The following is a 22747-nucleotide window of genomic DNA, read 5'->3' as shown; positions in this document are numbered from 1 at the left end:
TGCCCCAAATGTGCACAATGTAGTGACTGCTTTTCGTCTTTTTGTTTACTTAGTTGTGTGTCCTGTATTTTATATGTCTGTGTTATGTGTAAAGGTTAAATGTGGGGTAGGTAAGTTTGAGAAACCGGCTCGAGATACACTTTTTGTTACATTCCATGGAATGCTCTTAACATCCCGATAGCAATGAATATCTGAAGTGTTTTGACAATACATAAAAAATTATCTGTGGAAGCCGTACTACTGCAAAAAGCACGACCAATCATCTGAGCCGGCCCGGCTAAAATAACTGGATGGCCTACCTGCCTGTCAGCCTTCCATCTGTGCACAAACTTATCTTGTGCCCTCATTGGTCATGTGCGCATTTGTGTGTGTTGGAGGAGGGGCTCTGTAAGGAAGTGGCAGATTTTTTCCGGTTGCGTATTTTCAAATTCTTGCGCACTCAAGCTGGTTTCTCCAAAATTACCTACCCCACTTTTAAAGGGGACCTATCATGCAAAATGCACCTTTGTACGTCATTTATACATGAATATGTGTCCCCGTTGTGTCAGGGAACTCACCAAGTGTCAGAAAACACAACCCTCTCTCTTTTCTTCTATACCCAAAATCTCTAAAAACGCATTGAGATAAAATCTCAATGCTTTTTATCTGGTTAAATAAAGGTTAAATAAAAAAATAAAAAAAGACTGTTACAGATTTGAAAATAGTCTGACGTCAGTGACGAGCAGTAGCGTGGCGTGGGAACAAAATTAGGGGAAGCCAATAATACGTCCTTTCTTTTGGGGTGGGGGGGGGGGGGGTGTGATGGTCAATGTAATAACGTACATGAGTGATTACAGCGCCCGGTATCATTTTACACACATTTGTATCATACAGATGCAGGACTTACACACGTCTGTTATCTGACCGACAGGTCCGCACGCACTCTCCAGCCGAAACTCTAATAAGAATTCATTCACAAACTAAATCAGGAGACCTTTAACGTTTTACGTCTGGTTCGCTCCTTTGTTCCTCGCTGTACACAGCTCCAGTTTGGGCATTGGCCTGTCATCAGATTGTATTTGTTGTTGCTGCTGCAGCGGAAGTTTAGTACAATTATTTTTGATGAAATACTCCAAATCTCCACCCTCCATAATTGCACTTGCTTCAGTTGCTTGCTACATTCTAACTGCGGTGAGAGTGGTGCACTGACGCTATCTATCTTCTATCGATTAGATTTATGATTCGAAAATTATAAAAGTAGGGTAGACATGTGGATATTATCCGACTGAACAAAACGTGCATTTACCTAACAGGTTCGTTTTCCACTGACCTTTTTTCGAGCTATTTTCCAAAATCCTATGGAGAAATCCCATTGCTATTTTGTCGAGGGAAACCGAGCGCAGCTTACTTCCGCTTTTTGGGACGCGTCAGTGCACCACTAAATTGATGCGATTTGATTGGATTGTGAGGCAAGGGAAGCCAGCCGCCTCTGGCTTATGGAAAGCCAAAAGTGCCATAATACGGGGGTGAAAAAACGCGCGAACATACGGGGAGGTCCGTTTTTTCGCGCGAAAAAACGCGCGAACATACGGGGAGGTCCGTTTTTTCGCGCGAAAAAACGGGCCAATATACGTGCGAATGTTCGCGCGGTTTTTTATATGATAATGAGCCCCTCCTTCTGATTTCCTTAGCCAATAAGTTCAAAGTGTCTGTAACCAATCAGTGAAGGGTAAAGCCAGACCAAAACAATCTGTAGATGAAAAGTTCCTGACATGGTGAGGCTGTGCTGTAAATTGTGCATTATTCCAGATTCAGGGGACTAAGTATTAATTTGCCTTTGAATATAATAAATATATCAATCAATATATCAATATAACCTGCCTTCATTGTTTTTTTTAAATAAAATGGCATTACCCTTTTCCTTAAACCTCTGGAGTGTGAAGTGAAGGTATTTTCTCAATTTTTAGATGTCTCCTTAAATCCACTTTTAAATGTACTTCTTATAACATGGCATGGTGTTACATGTCAAAATGTTCAGTAGTCTCTGGTGTTGCTAGAAATGCAAATTCACTCACCTTAGAGCACTGTCTTATGAGAAACCTAGCTTAGAAATCCGATTTTTGGAAAACTTCAAAACTGTTGTGAAACACATATGTACTCATGTCATCCATTTTTTTTGGTGTTTCAGATTTTGTTCACCAAAGTCTTTGGTTCACAAAAGTAGTGAAATATATCAATTACACTATAAGCCTATATAAAAGTGTTGTTCATGTCTAAAATGAAAATGTGTAAATTATAATTTATTTCCATCCCTCTACTTTCACCACAGAAAAGTTACATCAGGACTGAATAATGACTTCATATTCCATACCAAGGTTTATGTGATGTGTACAAATACAAATTCAGCATTTCAACTTTATTTTTCAACCAACTATTTATGTTAACATATGAAACTGTAAAATCTCAATATTTCCAATATCAGAACTTTTTCAACCAACTATTCATTATAAATGTAAAGACAGGGGGTCTTTGTCCATGGTCTTTGTCTGTCTTCCAAGACAGTGGGTTTGGCTGCTGTGTAGGTGGGGCTGATGGTGCATGGCCTGCTGGTGGCTGTGTCGGAGGGAGGTAGGTGGGATTGTCCCGGGTTGATGCTGGGATTGTCCCGGGTTGATGCTGGTGGCTGGATGGGAGGTACGTGTGCTAGGCGAGACTTCTTTGCTGGCTGGGTTGATCGTGATGGCTGTGGTGGAGACCTTTGTATCGAGGTGTATCTTAATCTTGTGGCAGGCACAGATGGAGGTGGAGGCCGCTGTAGGGATGCTGGTCCTCTGGTCCTCGGGTCCTTGGTGGTGATGGCTGTGGTGGACGCCTTTGTACCGAGGTGTATCTTAATCTTGTGGCAGGCACAGATGGAGGTGGAGGCCGCTGGAGGGATGCTGGTCCTCTGGTCATTGGTGGTGATGGCTGTGGTGGAGGTCTTTGAGCCACGGTAGATTTTGACCTGGGGGCCGGCACAGATGAAGGTTCTGGCTGCTGGATAAACGCCGCCTCTGGGCCACTAGGCCCAGGCAGCTGTGAAATCTGAAGGAAAAAAAACATACCTTTACATTTAGCAAATCAAAATAACTGTATGACGTATTTTTCTCTAATCAAAAATGGAAATAAATCCACATGCCATATTATGACTTTTATGAAGGATTAAAGCCTTCTTCATTTCCAGTATATAATACAGTGATAACACACACAACCCGGTTGACTGTACTCACTTTAACCTGGCTCTGTTGTACACTGATAGGCACAATATTAGCATAGCATTAGCGCGCTATTAGAATTTCAATAATATGAACAATTATGAACTCAGACCAGCATTTCACATATTTATACAAGCAGAATATACTTGAAATGTAAGCCAAACTACTGCACGGGAGTCATACACCTAGTAACATAGAAGAACAAAGAAGCTAGCGGACGCCATTAGCCACTGTAGTGGAGCCGAACTAGCTGACAGAATGACATTAAACTACACATAAAGAACAGTTTCAAAAACACTTCTTAGATCGAAATATGACATAATCTTTGTACACACTACTAACCTGTTGAACAGGAGAAATGAATGAAGCAGAGGGAACGTTGTTGCCGTTCCAGCCAGAATGCCAAGTCTGCGGCAGACACATAATAACAACACTTACTTTACGGCATGCGCTCAGCAACACATTCCCTTTTACGGCATGCCCACTGAGGCCTTTCCGTGTCCTATACTGCCCTCTGCTGTTTGTAATGATATACAATATTTAACATAAACATGCCTTCGAGAGTATAACTTAATTTATACAAGACAATATACATTGAAAATGTGCCCACATATTTATGCGGTTATCTGAATCATATTTCTACCCCTTATATTCGAAAAGATATGATTAAATATCTAAAATATGCGCACTTCGACGCTGCGTGGGTGGACAGTTATATCTTTCAAACTAAATCTATCCACTATCTGCTTGTAGACTAACGGTCAAAGGGTCTAATATCCGGGAGGGCCGGGCTCGAGTCTCGGAAAGGAAACGTTTTTTTGTGTTATCTCTTTTCATTCACTTACAATCTTTGTATAAATGCAAAGTATTCCAAGGTCTGCTTCACCTTAATTGTCCCAACTGCTTGGCAACAGCTGTCTGTTCTCCAGTTGTTTAAGGTGGTAGCCTGTCGCCTGCGTTCATGTTTCAAATAAATGGGAATTGATCAGCCTCAGATGTATTAATTTATAAAAAAAAAAAAATAGAATTCGAATGTTTCTCTTCAGTGCAATTGCAATTGCACATTGCATCATTTTTGTGTTCTTTGTTCTGTTTTAGAAAGGAAGGATTGTTTACTTTTTTCGTTGTCTACAAAACCGGAAAAACAACATAATTGTGCTTTTCCAGACACTGAAGAAAGAAAAATACCATGAATTTTCGGTATCAGGGCTGTTAGGGAAAAGATCAGGCAATATATCTTGAGAGAAAACTTATCTTTTGATCCCGTTTGAATTGTGCCACGAATTACACTTATGATGTTTGTCATCTTAAACAATCACTTCCATGTCAAAAAACTCAGTTTGTCGTAAAACTGTTGAAATATAAGAGTATGAAAAATACGCAACTAGAAAGAAGTGAAATGTGCCAACGTGACGGCCGTCTTGGTGTGTGGTGCGCGACGGGAGATGTAGGTCATTGACTGGTTTCAGGCAAAAAAAAAGTGTTACTTCACAGTTTTACGACACATTTCTATTTTTTTGACTTGCAAAATTATCTTTTAAATTGACAAAAATCATATGTGTAATTTGTGGTTCAATTCAAACGGGATCGAAAGATAATCTTTCTCTCTCCATTGACTTCAATACATACCTTTTCCGAAATAAGGTCCCATGGAGCTCAACCGGAAAGGGAGGGACTTCGCCTCTCTATAAGCATGCAGCAGCAGTAGCAGCAGGCGGAAAAATGTCCACGAGAAACTTAATCTTGCGTTGCAAAAGGACAATAAATGACTGCACAAGACTTCTCCAAACAGATGATGCCGGTCATGCCGTGTTACACTCCACAGTAACGAGGTAAGGGCCAAGCCTATCGCTACTACCAACACAAAGGAATGTAGTTTGTTTTTGCATGTAACCTAAACTGAGGTTGTGTGAGATCTTTCACACTTACAAATTCTGTCTTCTCCCCTATTTCACCAAACCGTTTACTGGCAGGTTAGAAACCATGGAAAGGAGCCTCGAGTGGTCACGGGGCAGGCTAATTAACGTCCCTACAGCTGATCTTTTACTTCAGGACCTTCGGGAATATATACTTGAAGTCCGGAGATCTTGGCCTACCACACCCGCACAACAAGGTAGGTCGATGTGATAATTGTTCACTTTAGCATAGGCTTTCGTTGATAAACCAGTGCTAGTATTGTTGAGTACTAAGTGTCCAACAGGCCAATACATTTTAAAGTAATTATTTGTTTTAAATATGGGTAATACCAATATAAACACCTTTTTTAATCTGTAGTTGCCAGCTATTAATTACAACATTCTGGTGAGACGCTCTGAGTCTCGAGTTGTCCACTTAAAACTGTACTCCAAATTCCACCTTTATATCCTGCCACAGTAGAGGAGACGCTATTCCCCCTCCCCCGTCGAGGGCAGTCTGGCCATCTGTAGTACACCACGTATCATCAAACGTGTGAATGAGGACATTGAAAGGGTGCCAGAGGGGGAGTCTCTGTCTTCAGGGTTGGAAGACACAGACTGCAACTATGTATCTCTATGCCCATACACATTTATGCTTTTGTTCTTACTGTATACTACAACTATAGTGTATTGCATGTCCACTGGTTTAATGCCAAACTGCATTTCATTTTTTTTAAAAGTATCTTTAGGCTGGGCAATGACAATAAAATAGACGCATTGTGTGCGTTTCTGGCACAACGGCATAAATGCGTTGCTTTTACAACAATGACAATAAATGTAATCTAATGTTTTGCTGTTGTTGCAGGTCATTCTGGCTACCACGCCCCACTCATTTTGTTGGGTGGTCGAGGTCCCCCACAATTCAGCATTTCCAGAGAGCAACTCTCTTTTTTGAGGAGCTGTGGTTTTACAGCAACAAAGATGGCACAGATATTAAAAGTATCTCTGCGCACAGTGAGACGGCGATTGAGGTATGTAGCAATGTCTTCAACATTGGAAGTGCCATCTTGTCTCAATTTATTGTAAACATCCTAAGGAGGGGTTGTAGCCATGTTACACTATGCATGTTGTAAAGTAAATCTGAATACCGTAGGTCTCATATATTTAAAACATGTTTATTTTTCAGGCAGTTCCACATGCTGCGCTCTGGGACATACTCCACCATCTCAGATGCTACACTAGACGACCTCATCAAGGAGATAGTGGCTGGGAATAACCAGATTGGCCCTGAATCTGTCAGGGCACAGCTGCAGGCCCAGCAGATGTGGATACAGAGACGCAGAGTGCGGGACAGCATGAGGCGGATAGACCCAGAAGCAGCTTCACTGGACATGTCCTCTCAAGCTGCAGAAGACAACTCCAAAACAGTGGAGGATCTGCAGAAGCAACTGCAGGAGTTAAGAGTCCAGCGAGAGTTTTGCTAACAGAGGTTTGCTGGCTCCGACGACAACATCCGATTCTATACAAGGTAATGTTTTGGCTAAATTCTATCCAAGTTTTTGAGATGGGTTAGCTTATAAAGAATCCTGTTTACCTGCCGTGTGACCGCTGACTATATGCATGCAGTGTTGGAATAAGTACTCAACTTAACTGAAGTATAAGTACAAATACTATGGTTTTAAAATACTCCTGAACTGAACATGTAGAATCATAAATCCTGTGTTTTCATATATAAAAAGTAACTAGAAACTATGAAGGTTAACTGAATGTGGTGGAGTAAAACATATTAATACTAACAACATACTGATAATATTTTACTACAAGTGGAAATCTTCAAAACCTTACCAAAGTAAAAGTATGTCAATATCCACTGCGTTTCCCCCAGTTGCACACGTAAGAATGAAGAGTAAACGTAGTCATTGTGTGTAAAATGTTCCCTGTATGTTTTAGATTATTATTACTGCTGCTAATGTAGTTGCTACATTTTACTGCTGTAGATTACTATACCTGCACCTAGTGCCTTCTTACTCAGTCTATTTGAATTGTAATGTATTATAGCAAACAAGAGGAAAGCATTAGCCCATGTGTTACAGTTAACACGATTGTATTTACTGTCAATTAATGACTGACATGTGTCTTTTGTGTACAGATTCCCGAGCTATAACCACCTGATGGCCTTCTGGTTTTTAATTGAGCCTTCAATTCATTAAATGGTTTGTGTTACTAGAGCGATATCAACTGCCAAGAGTAATGAAGAAGTGGTTACAAACGCACGTCCATCAACGGTAGGTTACGTTTCTTTTAACACACAATCTAAACATAAACTGAAGGGAAAATGTCTCTCCGACATTTCATTGCTTTTGTGTAGGCTAAAAGGCTAAAGTACTCAATCCTTTTTGAATACATCAGAGAACTAAAACAACTTAATGTTTTTCCCATAGTGTGCTACACTCATGACATTAATATAGTAACCTTTTTTTGTTTTTATCTTCCAGAGACAGCTGCTTCAGCCAATTGACGAGTTCTTCCTTTTTCTATGCTTCCTGTCGGTGGGTTTGAAAGAGAGGGACCTTGCAAACCGCTTCAACGTACACCAGTCCACTGTGAGCCGCATCATTGCAACATGGACAAGTTTTCTTACAACTTTATTGGGGTCACAGTGCATCTGGCTTACACCTGCAGAAGTTCAAGCCCACCTCCCAGAGGCATTCAAAGATTTCCCAGACACACAGGTGATCCTGGATTGCACAGAGCTGAGGTGTCAAACACCATCCTCACTCCTCCTCCAAAGTGAAATGTATTCTACATAGAAATCTCACTGCACCATGAAAGCCCTGGTTGGCATAGCCCCACATGGCGCAGTGACATTTGTTTCCAGTCTGTATGGTGGTTCTGTCAGCGACAAGGAGATTTTCAAACAATCTGGAATAGCTGCGTTGTTGACTGAAAACATAGCAGTGATGGTAGATAAGAGCTTCCTGATCAGCGATTGCTGCAAATGCAAGGTGTACTGCCCACCTTTTCTGTCAAAGCAGAAGCAAATGCCAGCCTATGAGGTGAGGGAGACACAGGCCATTGCCAGACTGAGGGTTCATGTAGAGCGTGTCATTAGGAGGATAAAAGAGAACAAACTTTTTGATGGTGAATCCCACATAGGTATTGTTTGTATTCTTATCGATAGTCATGAACTTTCTCTTGTGACAAAATAGACTCTCCGTTAGTAAACGTTTACTCTGTGTAAAAGTGATTTCTGTGTGTAAAAGTGAGGTAACATGTGTAGATGAATAACATCAACTTGTATTCGTCCCACACATACACACCTATAGATGTAGTTATATTTGTGTCTGTGACTTTATACTGAATGGGAAATAACTGGAAAATACCTGTGTAAGAGAGAGACTCCTGTCCCGCCTCTCCATTTTATTTTTAGTTGTGCATTGTTATTTGTGCTTTAGAAACATTCCACTTGAACTTTATTTGAATGGACTTAGTAGTAATTATTGTCCTATATTTCTTTCAGATTTCACAGCTGCCTGGGCCTAGGAGAAAGAACCTCCATCTGTGCCTGCACCAAGGTCAAGATCTACCGTTGCTCAAGGGCCTTCACCAGAGCCATCACCACCGAGGACCAAAGGACCAGCATCACTACAGCGGCCTCCATCTGTCCCTGCCACAAGATTAAGATACACCTCGGTACAAAGGCCTCCACCACAGCCATCGCGATCAACCCAGCCAGCAAAGAAGTCTCGCCTAGCAGACGTACCTCCAATCCAGCCACCAGCATCAACCCGGGACAATCACACCTACCTCCCTCCCACACAGCCACCAGCAGCCCATGCACCATCACCCCCACCTACACAGCAGCCAGACCCACTGTCTTGGAAGACAGACAAAGACCATGGACAAAGACCCCCTGTCTTTACATTTATAATGAATAGTTGGTTGAAAAAGTTCTGATATTGGAAATATTGAGATTTTACAGTTTCATATGTTAACATAAATAGTTGGTTGAAAAATAAAGTTGAAATGCTGAATTTGTATTTGTAAACATCACATAAACCTTGGTATGGAATATGAAGTCATTATTCAGTCCTGATGTAACTTTTCTGTGGTGAAAGTAGAGGGATGGAAATATTTTACTCTAAATTATAATTTACACATTTTCATTTTAGACATGAACAACACATTTATATAGGCTTATAGTGTAATTGATATATTTCACTACTTTTGTGAACCAAAGACTTTGGTGAACAAAATCTGAAACACCAAAAAAAATGGATGACATGAGTACATATGTGTTTCACAACAGTTTTGAAGTTTTCCAAAAATCGGATTTCTAAGCTAGGTTTCTCATAAGACAGTGCTCTAAGGTGAGTGAATTTGCATTTCTAGCAACACCAGAGACTACTGAACATTTTGACATGTAACACCATGCCATGTTATAAGAAGTACATTTAAAAGTGGATTTAAGGAGACATCTAAAAATTGAGAAAATACCTTCACTTCACACTCCAGAGGTTTAAGGAAAAGGGTAATGCCATTTTATTTAAAAAAACAATGAAGGCAGGTTATATTGATATATTGATTGATATATTTATTATATTCAAAGGTAAATTAATACTTAGTCCCCTGAATCTGGAATAATGCACAATTTACAGCACAGCCTCACCATGTCAGGAACTTTTCATCTACAGATTGTTTTGGTCTGGCTTTACCCTTCACTGATTGGTTACAGACACTTTGAACTTATTGGCTAAGGAAATCAGAAGGAGGGCCTCATTATCATATAAAAAACCGCGCGAACATTCGCACGTATATTGGCCCGTTTTTTCGCGCGAACATACGGACCTCCCCGTTTTTTCGCGCGTTTTTTCGCGCGAAAAAACGGACCTCCCCGTATGTTCGCGCGTTTTTTCACCCCCGTATTATGGCACTTTTGGCTTTCCATACTGGCTTCCCTTGGCATGGCCCTGACCGCAACAGAGTGCAATCTATTGTTTCACCATAACATCTAGAGGGGCGCTGTTTCACTCTTTGTAAAATACTCAATGAAAATGGGGGAGAGACGGGCCAGCAGCAACACACAACAAAGAATTTCCGAAACTAAACGAAGTGTATTTATTTATTTATTAAAATTATAACTACAATCCGAAAAAACAGGGGGCAAAAGGCCGCAATGTAGCACAAAGAAAATAGAAGCTGCAATAGTGGAAGTGGAGAAATGGACAAATAAATGGGGATTCAAACTGTCAGTAGCTAAGACGCAGGTCATTTGTTTTACAAAACGGCATAACATTGCTCCTATATCGTTAAAATTGTATGAGCAACTTCTTGAACAGGTTAATACAATAAGATTTATTGGTGTTTGGTTTGACAGAAAGCTAACATGGAGCAATCATATAGGAAAAGTTCAAAATAAATGTAAAAAAGTCAACTATGTACTTCGGTGTTTGGCAGGACAGGAGTGGGGAGCAAGTACGTCATCACTTCTGAATATATATTGGGCACTTGTGAGACCTGTATTCGATTATGGGTGTATAGCATTCATGGCAGCAGCAGAATCAAACCTTAAAAAACTGGATGTCCTACAAGCTCAGGCCCTGAGAATTTGTAGTGGAGCTTTTAAAACATCTCCAGTATCAGCAATACAGGTGGAAATGGGAGAAATGCCTTTAAGGATAAGAAGAGTGAAGTTAATGTTGGCATACTGGGTAAACCTTCAGGGGCACAGTGATAGTCATCCTGCGAAAGGTATTTTGAAAGACTGCTGGTAGCACAATGAGTCACATTTAACAAGTTTTGGATGGATTGGCGATGTTAAAGCAGCAAGTATAGGTTTGAATCAAATACAGTATTGCCCCACAGTTCCAATCTTGTCCATTCCACCCCGGTTATTCCCATTGCCAAGTGTAGACCTCAATATACAAAGGGAGTTTAAAGGAAAAGAAAGAACTACCAGTATGGCGCATAGTCCAGAATTATTTTGCAAGATATCACTCAGACTCAACAATCATATTTACAGATGGTTAAAAAGATCCAGAGACAGGGCGTGCAGGGGCAGCAGTATACATCCCAGTGAGTAATACACATATCAAGAAAAGGGTAACAGACCATGTGTCAGTATACACCACAGAGTTGTTGGCATTGGTACTGTCATTGAAATGGATAGAAGAGAAAGAAATACATAATAGTGTAATTGCATCTGACAGCTTTTCAGCATTATCGAGTATACGATCGGGTAGATCTTCAACTAGAATGGACATAATAAATGAAATATATCTAATTTGATATAAAATGCAAATCAAAGGCATAGCAACTCGTTTCATCTGGGTTCCTGCTCATGTTGGTGTGGAGGGTAATGAACAGGTGGATATTCTGGCCAAACAAACACTCAGAAGTATGTAGGCCTACATAGACATAGAAGTTCCACTAAGTAAAGCGGAGGTTAAAACATTCATACCGAAATATGCACAAACAACATGGCAAGATCATTGGGACCTTAGTGATACAGGAAGACATCTTTATAAAATTCAAAAGTATGTGGGGGATGGAAGGAAGGTGGGGTTTAAAAGAAGGGAGGAAAATGTCTTTTCTCGGATAAGAATAGGTCATACAGGTCTCAATCAAACATTAAGTATAATAGGAAAGCATCGAACCGGAAAGTGTATACACTGTAGCCAGCCAGAAACTGTTGAGCATGTTTTACTGCTTTGCAGGAAATATAGTACTCAGAGAAATGTGTTTTTCCAGACACTGAAGAAAAGAAAGCAAAATCCTATGACTTGTCGCTATCAGGACTGTTCGGGAAAACATCAGGCAATATATATTGTGAGATTATTAAATTTCTAAGAGAAATTGATAGATTTAAAATAATCTAGAGCAGTGGTCACCAACCTTTTTAAGCCCAAGATCACCGACCTCGGCCTAGGTCAGGGGTGGGGAACCTTTTTCCTCTCAAGGGCCATTTCAATTTTTACAACATCCTTCGAGGGCCGTACAAATTATTGAACTCAACGTCTGCTTAAAAAACTCAAATCACAGCCCATTCATTTCGCGTTTCTTTCATGCTGTGCAAAGAAAAAGCAACCTCTTAATCCAGATATTTGACCATGACCCGCGCATTCATGCACCATCCATCCATCCATCCATCCATCCATCCATCTTCTCCCGCTTATCCGTGGTCGGGTCGCGGAGGTAGCAGTTCCAGCAGAGAGCCCCAAACTTTCTTTTCCCTGGCCACATCAACCAGCTCTGACTGGGGGATCCCAAGGCGCTCCCAGGCCAGCGAAGAGATATAATCCCTCCATCTGGTTCTAGGTCTACCCCTTGGTCTCTTCCCAGCTGGACGTGCCTGGAACACCTCCCTAGGGAGGCGCCCAGGTGGCATCCTAACTAGGTGCCCGAACCACCTCAACTGGCTCCTTTCGACGCGAAGGAGGAGCGGTTCAACTCCGAGTCCCTCCCGGATGACCGAACTTCTCACCTTATCCCTAAGGGAGACACCAGCCACCCTGCGGAGAAAACCCATCTCGGCCGCTTGTACCCGCGATCTCGTTCTTTCGGTCATGACCCATCCTTCATGACCATAGGTGAGGGTAGGAACGAAAATGGCCCGGTAGACAGAGAGCTTTGCCTTCTGGCTCAGCTCCCTTTTCGTCACAACGGTGCGGTAAAGAGACTGCAGTACCGCTCCCGCTGCTCCGATTCTCCGACCCATCTCACGCTCCATTGTTCCCTCACTCGAGAACAAGACCCCGAGATACTTGAACTCCTTCACTTGGGGTAAGGACTCATTCCCTACTTGGAGTGGACAGTCCATCGGTTTCCTGCTGAGAACCATGGCCTCAGATTTGGAGGTGCTGATCCTCATCCCAGCCGCTTCACACTCGGTTGCGAACCGATCCAGTGAGTGCTGAAGGTCGCAGACCGATGAAGCCATCAGAACCACATCATCTGCAAAAAGCAGTGGTGCAATCCTTAGTCCACCGAACTGCAGACCCCCTCCCCCACGACTACGCCTCGAAATCCGATCCATGTATATTACAAACAGGATTGGTGACAAAGCGCAGCCCTGGCGGAGGCCAACCCTCACCTGAAATGGGTCCGACTTACTGCCGAGGACCCGGACACAGCTCTCGCTTTGGGAGTACAGAGATTGGATGGCCCTGAGTAGAGACCCCCTCACCCCATACTCCCGCAGCACCTCCCACAGTGACTCCCTGGGAACCCGGTCATACGCCTTCTCCAAGTCTACAAAGCACATGTAGACTGGATAAGCATACTCCCAGGCCCCCTCCAGGATCCTTGCGAGAGTAAAAAGCTGATCCGTCGTTCCACGACCAGGACGGAATCCGCATTGTTCCTCCTCAATCTGAGGTTCGACAATCGGCCTGACCCTCCTTTCGAGTACCTTAGAGTAAACTTTCCCGGGGAGGCTGAGTAGTGTGATGCCTCGGTAATTGGCACACACCCTCTGATCCCCCTTTTTGAAAAGGGGAACCACCACTCCGGTCTGCCACTCCTTCGGTACTGTTTCCGACTTCCACGCAACGTTGATGAGACGTGTCAACCATGACAGTCCCTCAACACCCAGAGCCTTCAGCATTTCTGGGCGGATCTCATCCACCCCCGCGGCTTTGCCACTGTGAAGTTGTTTGACGACCTCAGTGACCTCCCCCCGGGAGATTGGTGTCGATCCCCCTTCATACTCCAGCTCTGCCTCTAACATAGAGGGCGGAGTTGTCGGGTTCAGGAGTTCCTCAAAGTGCTCCTTCCAACGCCCTAACACTCCATCAGTTGAGGTCAACAACGTCCCATCCTTACTGTACACAGCTTGGATGGTTCCCTGCTTCCCCCTCCTGAGGTGTCGGACAGTTTTCCAGAACAACTTTGGTGCCGCCCGAAAGTCTTTTTCCATGTCTTCTCCGAACTTCTCCCACACCCGCTGCTTTGCCTCGGCCACGGCTGAGGCTGCTGCCCTTCGGGCCTGTCGGTACCTTGCAACTGCCTCGGGAGTCCCCCGAGATAACAAATCCCTGAAGGCCTCCTTCTTCAGTCGGACGGCTTCCCTGACCACCGGTGTCCACCAGGAGGTTCGAGGGTTACCGCCCCTTGAGGCACCTAGGACCTTGAGACCACAGCTCCCCGCCGCGGCTTCGGCAATAGAGGCTTTGAACATCGACCACTCTGGTTCAATGTCCCCAACCTCCACAGGAATGCCCGAAAAGCTCCGCCGGAGGTGTGAGTTGAAGGCCTCCTGAACTTGGGCCTCCTCCAGACGTTCCCAGTTCACCCGAACTACACGTTTGGGCTTACCAGGTCTATCCAGAGGCTTCCCCCGCCACTCGACCCAACTCACCACCAGATGGTGATCAGTTGACAACTCCGCCCCTCTCTTTACCCGAGTGTCCAAAACATACGGCCTCAGGTCCGATGATACGATAACCAAATCGATCATGGACCTTCTGCCTAGGGTGCTCTGGTACCACGTACACTTATGAGCATCCTTATGTTCGAACATGGTGTTTGTTATGGCCAATCCATGACTAGCACAGAAGTCCAGTAACAAACCACCACTCCGGTTCAGATCAGGGGGGCCGTTCCTCCCAATCACTCCCCTCCAAGTGTCTCCATCATTGCCCACATGTGCGTTGAAGTCTCCCAGCAAGATTAAAGAGTCCCCTTCAGGAGCCCCATACAGGACTCTTTCCAGGGTCTCCAAGAAGGCCGTATACTCTGAACTGCTGTTGGGTGCATAAGCACACACAACAGTCAGAGTTTTCCCCCCCATAACCCGCAGGCGTAGGGAGGCAACCCTCTCGTCCACTGGGGTAGACTCCAACAACGAAGCACCCAACCGGGGACTTGTGAGTATCCCCACACCCGCCCGGCGCCTCACACCTTGAGCAACTCCGGAGAAGAATAGAGTCCAACCCCTATCCAGAAGTAAGGTTCCAGAGCCGACGCTGTGCGTAGAGGTGAGCCCAACCAGATCCAACTGGTAACGCTCCACCTCCCGCACAAGCTCCGACTCCTTCCCCCCCAGAGAGGTGACGTTCCACGTCCCCAAAGCCAGCTTCTGTCGCCCGGGTCTGGTCCGTCGAGACCCTCTGCCTTCACTGCCACCCTTCTGGCAGCGCACCCGACCCCATCGCTGTTTCCCGTAGGTGGTGGGCCCGCGGGACGGAGAAGCGGAGGTGTTGCCCACGTCGCCTTTTCGGGCTGTGCCCGGCCGGGCTCCGTGGCAAGCCCGGCCACCAGACGCTCGCCGACGAGTCCTCCTTCTGGGCCTGGCTCCAGAAGGGGACCCCGGGCTTCCTCCGGGCCGGGTATCCTCACTTCGTGTGTCGTCTTTCATGAGGTCTTTTGAACCAATCTTAGTCTGGCCCCTTGCCTGAGACCAATTTGCCATGGGAGACCCTACCAGGAACACAAGGTTCCAGACAACACAGCCCCCAGGTTCATCAGGGCACACAAACCTCTCTACCACGGTAAGGTGCTGGTTCTTCAGAGAGGCACCATGGCATGACCACCAAAACAGAAAGATATAGACACAAGATGTGTGCAAATGTATTTAGTATCATATCCATGTGGACATGATTTAAGTGGGAGGGCGGATCTAACGTCATCTAGGGGGGTTTGGGGGCATGCACCACAAGGAAGATTTTTTTTAAATGTTGAAGTTAAAAGCATCAATCTGGTGCACTTTGAGAGCAACATGAAGAGATCTATGGATACTGTACATCTCTCAACACCCATATGAAACAGAACTGTAAGCAGATGTTTTTCTTTATGGATATTTTACAAATCACTTCCCTTTTAAACTGTATTCTTGTTTATTAATAACAACTTTTTTTTACTGTCATATTAGTATTGTATACCTCTTTACTTTATTCTCTTATTTTTCTATAACTATAATGATCATATAAAGATGTGCCTTTACCTCACTGGTTGGAGAAAAAGCTTCTTATATTCGTTAGCATAGCTAGCTAACCAGATGCTAATAACAACAACGTTATTGACTGTATGATCAGTATGACAGATGAACAGATCGCCACTGGGCTTTCAACTAAAGACACAGCCACTCAAAAACTGCAGCATGTGTACAGCTCCTTATGGGTATTGCAATTTGTGAAGTCCCCCTGTTGCCCGGAGCCGCGTTCTGGTGCTTTCCGTTAGAACTACACTCCTGTCAGACGAGACATATACCACGTGATGACACGTTAGGCTCGTGTTGTGTCAAGGACCCTGAACTTGGCCAGGAAAAACTAGCTTGTTTAATTATTTTGTGGTCTAGATTTCTTGCATTTTTTTCTTTTTTGCGTGTGTTTATAAATTACCTCGAGGGCCGTACCAAATGGTCTCGCGGGCCCTTTTACAGCCGACGTCATCAAAAAGTTGCGCGCGCATGTGGGCAACGGAAGTGGTGTTGTTTTCAAGCAGTTCTGAATGACAAAGACGAGGTAGCAACTGGTTAGCAAGCATTTACAAACTGTACCCAGCATCAACATGTCTGGTTGTTGCGTATACGGTTGTACGAATCGCTATTCAACCGGCGGACTAAAGTTGTATAGGATTCCGAGAGGACCACGACCATTTCAGAGCAACCGGCGGCGTCTGTGGCTGCAGGCGATTAAACGTGTGGACTGGAATGAGGACATAATCAAAAATGCTCGCGTCTGCAGCGCCCACTTTATATCAGGTAATGAGGTTATCTAGCCTACTCTTTGATTTTACGGGAGAGCCTTGTTTACATTAGTGATTGTCTGTATGATGTAGAATAATAATCAAATGCAGCTAAATTTTGATAAGCTGGCGTTAGATTTGCCTAGTAGCTTGCTAGGCTAAACAAACGTGTTTGTGTTTTATTTTTGCAGGCGAGGCATCATTGGACTCTAGTAGTCCTGATTTTGTGCCGTCTGTGTTCATGTACACAAAACAAAGCCAGAACCCAAATTCAAAGATGGACAGGTAAGATTAGAGTTGACATCCTCTCAGTCGTTTTTTGTTTTGTTTACCTCTCTTGCATAAGCTTTGGTGCCTACAGCTGCTGTTTTGAGATATGGATTAGTCTAACTATGAATTTCTGCTGTTACTGTAGGTACCATAGGAAAAGGAGGAGAACTGACACTGCAGCAAATCAACGTGTTACTTCTGAAACTCCAGAACAAGAATGCAGCATGGATCCAGAACAAGAATGCAGCATGGATCATTGTCCTGGTATGAATATATGAATATATCATCTTACAATTAACTGATTGATTGTCAGGGTTCCCACCCTCACTGAAAGAGTCAGTGTGCTCCTAGTGTGTGTGTGCTCCTGCCAGGCCCACTGCTCCAATTGCTATGTATGTCTGTGTGTGACGTGTACACTGGCCCCTGGATGGGTCAAATGCAGAGGAAAAATCTCCCCCTGGGATCGATAATGTATCTTCTCTTCTGTCATGGAAAAGTTTTGAAAATTCATTGGTAAAAATGTGTGTGAACCCCTGAATTGTGAACTTGTTTGCATTGGTTGCAGCACATGCTAATTTTGCACTTTTCTATATTAAAGCTGAAGAGGATATCCCAGTTCCAAAGAGAGAGTACGATGATTTGAACCTGAGATACAGTCAACTTCAGGAGGAATATGTCAACCTGCGACAGGAGTTTGACACACTACGAGCAGAAAATGTAAAGCTGAAAGAGGAGCTGCAAAAATCTACATTCTCCTACACCACTGTTAAGTGCAACATTGGACAATTGATTTTTCTCACAGGACTGACCTCTGTGGTCTTTGAGTGGCTGATTACAAAAATGATGGGCAGCGTAGAAAGAATTCACAACAAACTTACAGTAGAGGACCACCTATTGATTATATTGATGAAATTAAGGTTGGGCCTATGTAATACTGACTTGGCTTATAGATTTCAGGTATCAAAAACCACCTTATCAAATATTTTGCGGAGCTGGGTCCCTGCTATGGCCTTGGTCCTCAAGCCACTCATTAAATGGCCAAGTAAGGGTGCAGTACTTAAAAATATGCCAAAAATATTCAAGCGCAACTTTAGAAGATGCCGGTGCATAATAGATTGCACAGAAATGTTCATAGCTAGACCCAGTAATCTGACTTCCAGGGCCCAGACATGGTCAAACTATAAACACAACAACACCATTAAATATTTGATCGGCATCACTCCAGCTGGTGCAATTTCCTTTCTGTCTCCTGGGTGGGGTGGACGGGTTTCAGACAAGCAGATCACTAAGGAGTCAGGTTTCCTCAAACTTTTGGAGCCTAGGGATGAGGTTTTAGCAGACAGAGGATTTCTCATCAGAGATGAGCTTGCGGCCTATGGTGCAACCCTTCGTATCCCTCATTTCACAAAAGGAAAGAAGCAGCTTTCTGCACAGGAAGTGGACACATCTAGACAAGTTTCTCGTGTGAGGATCCATGTAGAGCGAGTTATTGGTCGGTGGAAAAACTTTTAAGATTTTACAAACAGTTATTCCTTTGTCGCAGGTTGACATACTAGATGATGTTGTTATTGTATGTGGTGCCCTCACAAACCTCTGTAAGAGTGTTGTTCCCAAATGAGTTACACATAACCATGTATGACTTATAAATTGATTTTACATTTGTAAAACATGTATATAGGCCTACTGTACTTAAAACTGAATGCATTTTAATAAACCTCCCCACATTGGCTGCAACTGGTGTGTCTAATGGTCCTTTCCCCCCCAGATTATCTCAACAATTCAGAGTGCCGTATCACATTTATTTGTAATGTTGTTACTAACAGAGTTTCATTCCATTCAGGTGCCATTAAAGTGCCACTAAACATTAACAACATAAAAAGTAGGAGTATGTACAATATATTAGAATCAAACTGGTTCTGTATGTTGTAAACAGTAAATAATAATTTTAGGTCGCGAATTATCTCTATGGATACATATATAGCATTACAGAATAAAACTTAAAATATCTTGTTGCACTGAAGTGCATCTAGACACAGCTTTCAATAACAACATCAAATGTAAAGAAAAGGCTGATGATGAATTCATTGTTTCAACTGTAATGCAACTTTAACAACCAGGGAAAGACAATCCATAACCGACATCTAACAGCATATCTGGCCATATCCGTGTCACTGTTTTCCAGGCTCGTCAGCACTGCAGCACCTGGGTTCACATCCCGCAGTTCCCGGATGTCATCATCTGTCAACACTGATAATAGAGCAACAAAAAGACACAATTAGTGTGCTGCATAATGTTCACATTTTAAGAATAATGACTGAATTATTCTAAAACCAGACCAGTTAAGCTGTAGATAACAAACAATCAAATTTCTAGAATCAGTAATCTGAAGACAAAAGGACAGACATATTCAAACTAACATAACAAATGATACTGAAACTATTCAAACTGAGCGTGTATGTTTACAAAAAGTCATGATGCCACGTTGGTCTGTAGGCCTTTTCATCTCTGCATCACCAAGTAACACCTTTCTCAGGCTACATTATGGTGTCAAAACACTGAGGAGAAATCCTGAGAATTAATTAAATGCACTATTGCAAAAGGAAACTTATCTAGGCTCTGTCAACTATTACATGCCTCTGGGTGTGATACTATTCTTCCTAGCAGATGTTGAAGCTGCTGGAAGTTGCCTGCCAAGCCTCTTTGGTTTGTGGAAGCTGATTTCCCTCAATGGAGCTGGTCTGACTTCTTTCCTGCTGATGTCTTTCCACATGCACACTCCAGAAGTAACCGCTGCTTTCTCTGTCCTTCCCATCCTAACATAGAGCTCAACTTTGAATAATATTGCAGCTGCATGGCTGCAGCATGACCCAAGCCTGAAATTTCACAAAATCATAATAAACATACTGGGCTTGAAAGTAACATTTGCTCTCAGACAAATCTCGGCTCTGGCTATGAAGTAGGTAAACATCTAACTTACTAGACATGTGAGTATCCTAAGCTTAATCAGGTTTTGAATGTAACTGAATGATATTGGCTGCTGACATTTTGAACCCTGTTGTCGCTGTGTTGTTGTTCATGAAAATGTTAGTTTCAAACCCTGGTTATGATGAGAAAGTTACAGGGCAAGGCATACGATTTTTGATATGGAAAGGAGAGTAATAGCCAGCTGAAAGGACAGTAACACACCCCTGAACTGTTACCTACAAGCCCACAACACCAAATAATAGGCTACTTACCCCGCCATACAGGTGCAATTCGCTGTGAGGACGTAGTTTTCTCGTTGGTTGATTATGACCCAAGCCTCATACATCGTTGTCTTGTGTCCTTGTCTTTGACTAGGGAGAATTTCTGATTCCAAAATACAAAACTCTGAGTCTATGTCATGGTATTTGACGTTCTGTACATGACCACAGACAACGTATTCGTAAGCATCCGCTGACTTATAGGCTCTCAATTTCTCTCTGGTGTACACGCTCGGTTTCTCAATTAAATAGGTATATATATCTGGCCACTGTATATTCGGCCACTTGCTAACGTCTTCAACCCACTCATCAATAGAACACGGATCTGGAAGTCGGACACCATTTGTCAAAGTCAACTTGTTAAGGTAACATTCACGATCTTTAGTTGATAATCCCCTTGCGTAGCTTGACAAGCTGTTTATCTCTGCCATCCTTCTGTTGCCACCATGCGCGCGCATACGTTCTACGTCATCATTGTATACAAACACAAAAAGGGTAGGCCGGAGGTTCCCCACCCCTGGCCTAGGTGAAAGGCGAGATCTACCTATTGCAGAATTGAGTGAAAAAGATGGCCCAGACAATGCTTCCAATTTGAGGCCTTTTATATAGGCTAATTGCATCTGAATTACTGTTACAATGAAGGCTCCATAATCAGCTCACAGCATATAGACAGGGGTAAAGTGCTATGTGCAAGTGGGGGGCGGACCTCACTTCCTCTAGGGGGGGTCCTCACCTCCTCTAGGGGGGTCCGGGGGGATGATCCCCCGGGAAGATTTTTTTTTTTTTTAAATATTGAAGATGAAAGCATCAATCTGGTGCACTTTGAGAGCAACATGAAGAGCCCCCTCAGTCTGACAGGGGAAGACTCTCCTCCAGCTTGTTGTGGAAACAGCTACTTATGAACGTTAGTGCAGCTAGCTAACCAGATGCTAACATCACGGTCCCCGCTAGCACCGGTCCCTCTCTCTCCCTCTCTCCCTCTTGCCCTCTCTCTCTCTCTATCACACTAAATGCGCTATTGCCACACACACACACACACACACACACACACACACACACACACACACACACACACACACACACACACACACACACACACACACACACACACACACACACACACACACACACACACACACACACACACACACACACACACACACACACACACACACACACACACACACACAGAGAGAGCCGAGTTTGATGACACAAACACACGTGTATTTCCATGCAACTCTCTGATTGGTCTGGTGACTTGCCTCTGTTGCATTCACTGAACACGGGAAATTGCAGACCTGCCGTCCTCTCTTGTGTCATGATCAGGTTCACATAAAGCACGGTTAATGTATTATATTATTGAGGTGTCTCAAATATATGTGGCACCTGCTAACGGGGTGATATGTTTACATCAAAAACATATTTTTCAAACATTATTATTTTTATTTTATTTGTATTTATTTTGTTAATTTTTTGTTAACGGTCCGCGATCTACCCGCACCACACTCGACTGGTTGGTGACCACTGATCTAGAGATTTGGTTCTTTGTTTTGTTTATTTTGTTTATTGTTTTCTGCTTAGTCTCTTGTCCACACTCCAGTCCAGTTGATGGCGGTAATGCACCTACAAGTTGGTTTGCCAACCGCCAATAAACATGGAAGAAGAAGAAGAAAAAGAAGAAGAAGAAGAAGAAGAAGGTGTAACCAGCGCCGTATAGATCAGCGCCGCGCCGTATAGATAGAAGAGTTACGACAGCGGAAATCCAAAAACGGTTATATTCACGTGGTTCATGCAGACGAGAATCGTTCCCCGGAAGTTCATGGCGGGCAATGTGAATGCATTGATAACAGGAGATAGAACTTCGACTTTTGGTAATTATTAGTGAATAAAGGTTTTGATTTGCAATATTTATACAACAAATCGATATGTGTATGTATTTACATCAATATGTTTTAAAAAATAAAATTGAATTTGCTAATATTAAGTGATAATATTAGGATTAGTGTGAAAAACTAGTTTACATGTTAGGCTAACAGTGCCTTGGTTAAAGAGCCTGTTGCTGTTTATTTATAGCTTTGAATTCTTTCAAACCAATATTATCTTCTTAAACTTGTATAGTAGTCAGGAGCATCACTTTCTAATGTTTATTGGTATATTTAGAGGGAGGGGATCTAAAGGAATGCTTCAAAATTCAGATTAGATTCATTTCTACCATTTTCTTAAATTCATGAGTGATTGGCATGAGAGGGGTATTTTGTTTGTTAATGATTTACTAGATTGCAATGGTAAACTGCTAGATGTTTTGGCTTTTTCAACGAAATACAATATAAAGTGTACTGCTAAAGATTATAACAAAATCTGTAAAGCAATTCCTGTACCACTTATTGAAATTATTCATAATACTTTACTGTACTCAAATGTT

General features: G+C 43.0%; 2 protein-coding genes and 1 long non-coding RNA gene across 5 annotated transcripts; 2 read left to right on the top strand and 1 right to left on the bottom strand.

The window, feature by feature from the left end:
- The first annotated feature begins 5058 nt into the window (after positions 1-5058).
- LOC307042427 (uncharacterized protein) lies at positions 5059-9162 on the top strand. 3 transcript variants are annotated; one of them, XM_079686301.1, is made up of 6 exons: positions 5059-5346; positions 5994-6159; positions 6315-6656; positions 7356-7413; positions 7624-7860; positions 8649-9162. In XM_079686301.1, the coding sequence occupies exons 1-3, from the start codon at positions 5217-5219 to the stop codon at positions 6610-6612; spliced, it is 594 nt and encodes a 197-aa protein (XP_079542427.1). In that variant the 5' UTR covers positions 5059-5216; the 3' UTR covers positions 6613-6656; positions 7356-7413; positions 7624-7860; positions 8649-9162. The 3 variants fall into 3 exon arrangements, with proteins under 3 accessions (XP_079542427.1, XP_079542428.1, XP_079542426.1); XM_079686302.1 differs by having other exon boundaries at positions 7278-7413; positions 7624-7731; XM_079686300.1 differs by having other exon boundaries at positions 7278-7413.
- Positions 9163-16511: 7349 nt separating this feature from the next.
- Positions 16512-18792, top strand: LOC307042423 (uncharacterized protein). The gene is made up of 4 exons (XM_079686294.1): positions 16512-16829; positions 17005-17098; positions 17229-17347; positions 17682-18792. Exons 1-4 carry the CDS (start codon positions 16637-16639, stop codon positions 18593-18595), a joined length of 1320 nt encoding a protein of 439 aa, XP_079542420.1. The 5' UTR covers positions 16512-16636; the 3' UTR covers positions 18596-18792.
- LOC307042435 lies at positions 17888-21228 on the bottom strand. The gene is made up of 2 exons (XR_013809112.1): positions 19718-21228; positions 17888-19330 (listed from the first exon to the last, which is right to left on the bottom strand). It is a non-coding gene; the product is annotated as an uncharacterized lncRNA (long non-coding RNA).
- Positions 21229-22747: the final 1519 nt, after the last annotated feature.

This window comes from Notothenia rossii (genome assembly GCF_949606895.1).
Source record: "Notothenia rossii genome assembly, chromosome: 6".
Classification (NCBI taxonomy): Eukaryota; Metazoa; Chordata; class Actinopteri; order Perciformes; family Nototheniidae; genus Notothenia; species Notothenia rossii.
Note: the sequence above shows the minus strand (reverse complement) of the source record. Positions and strands in the feature narration are given on the sequence as shown.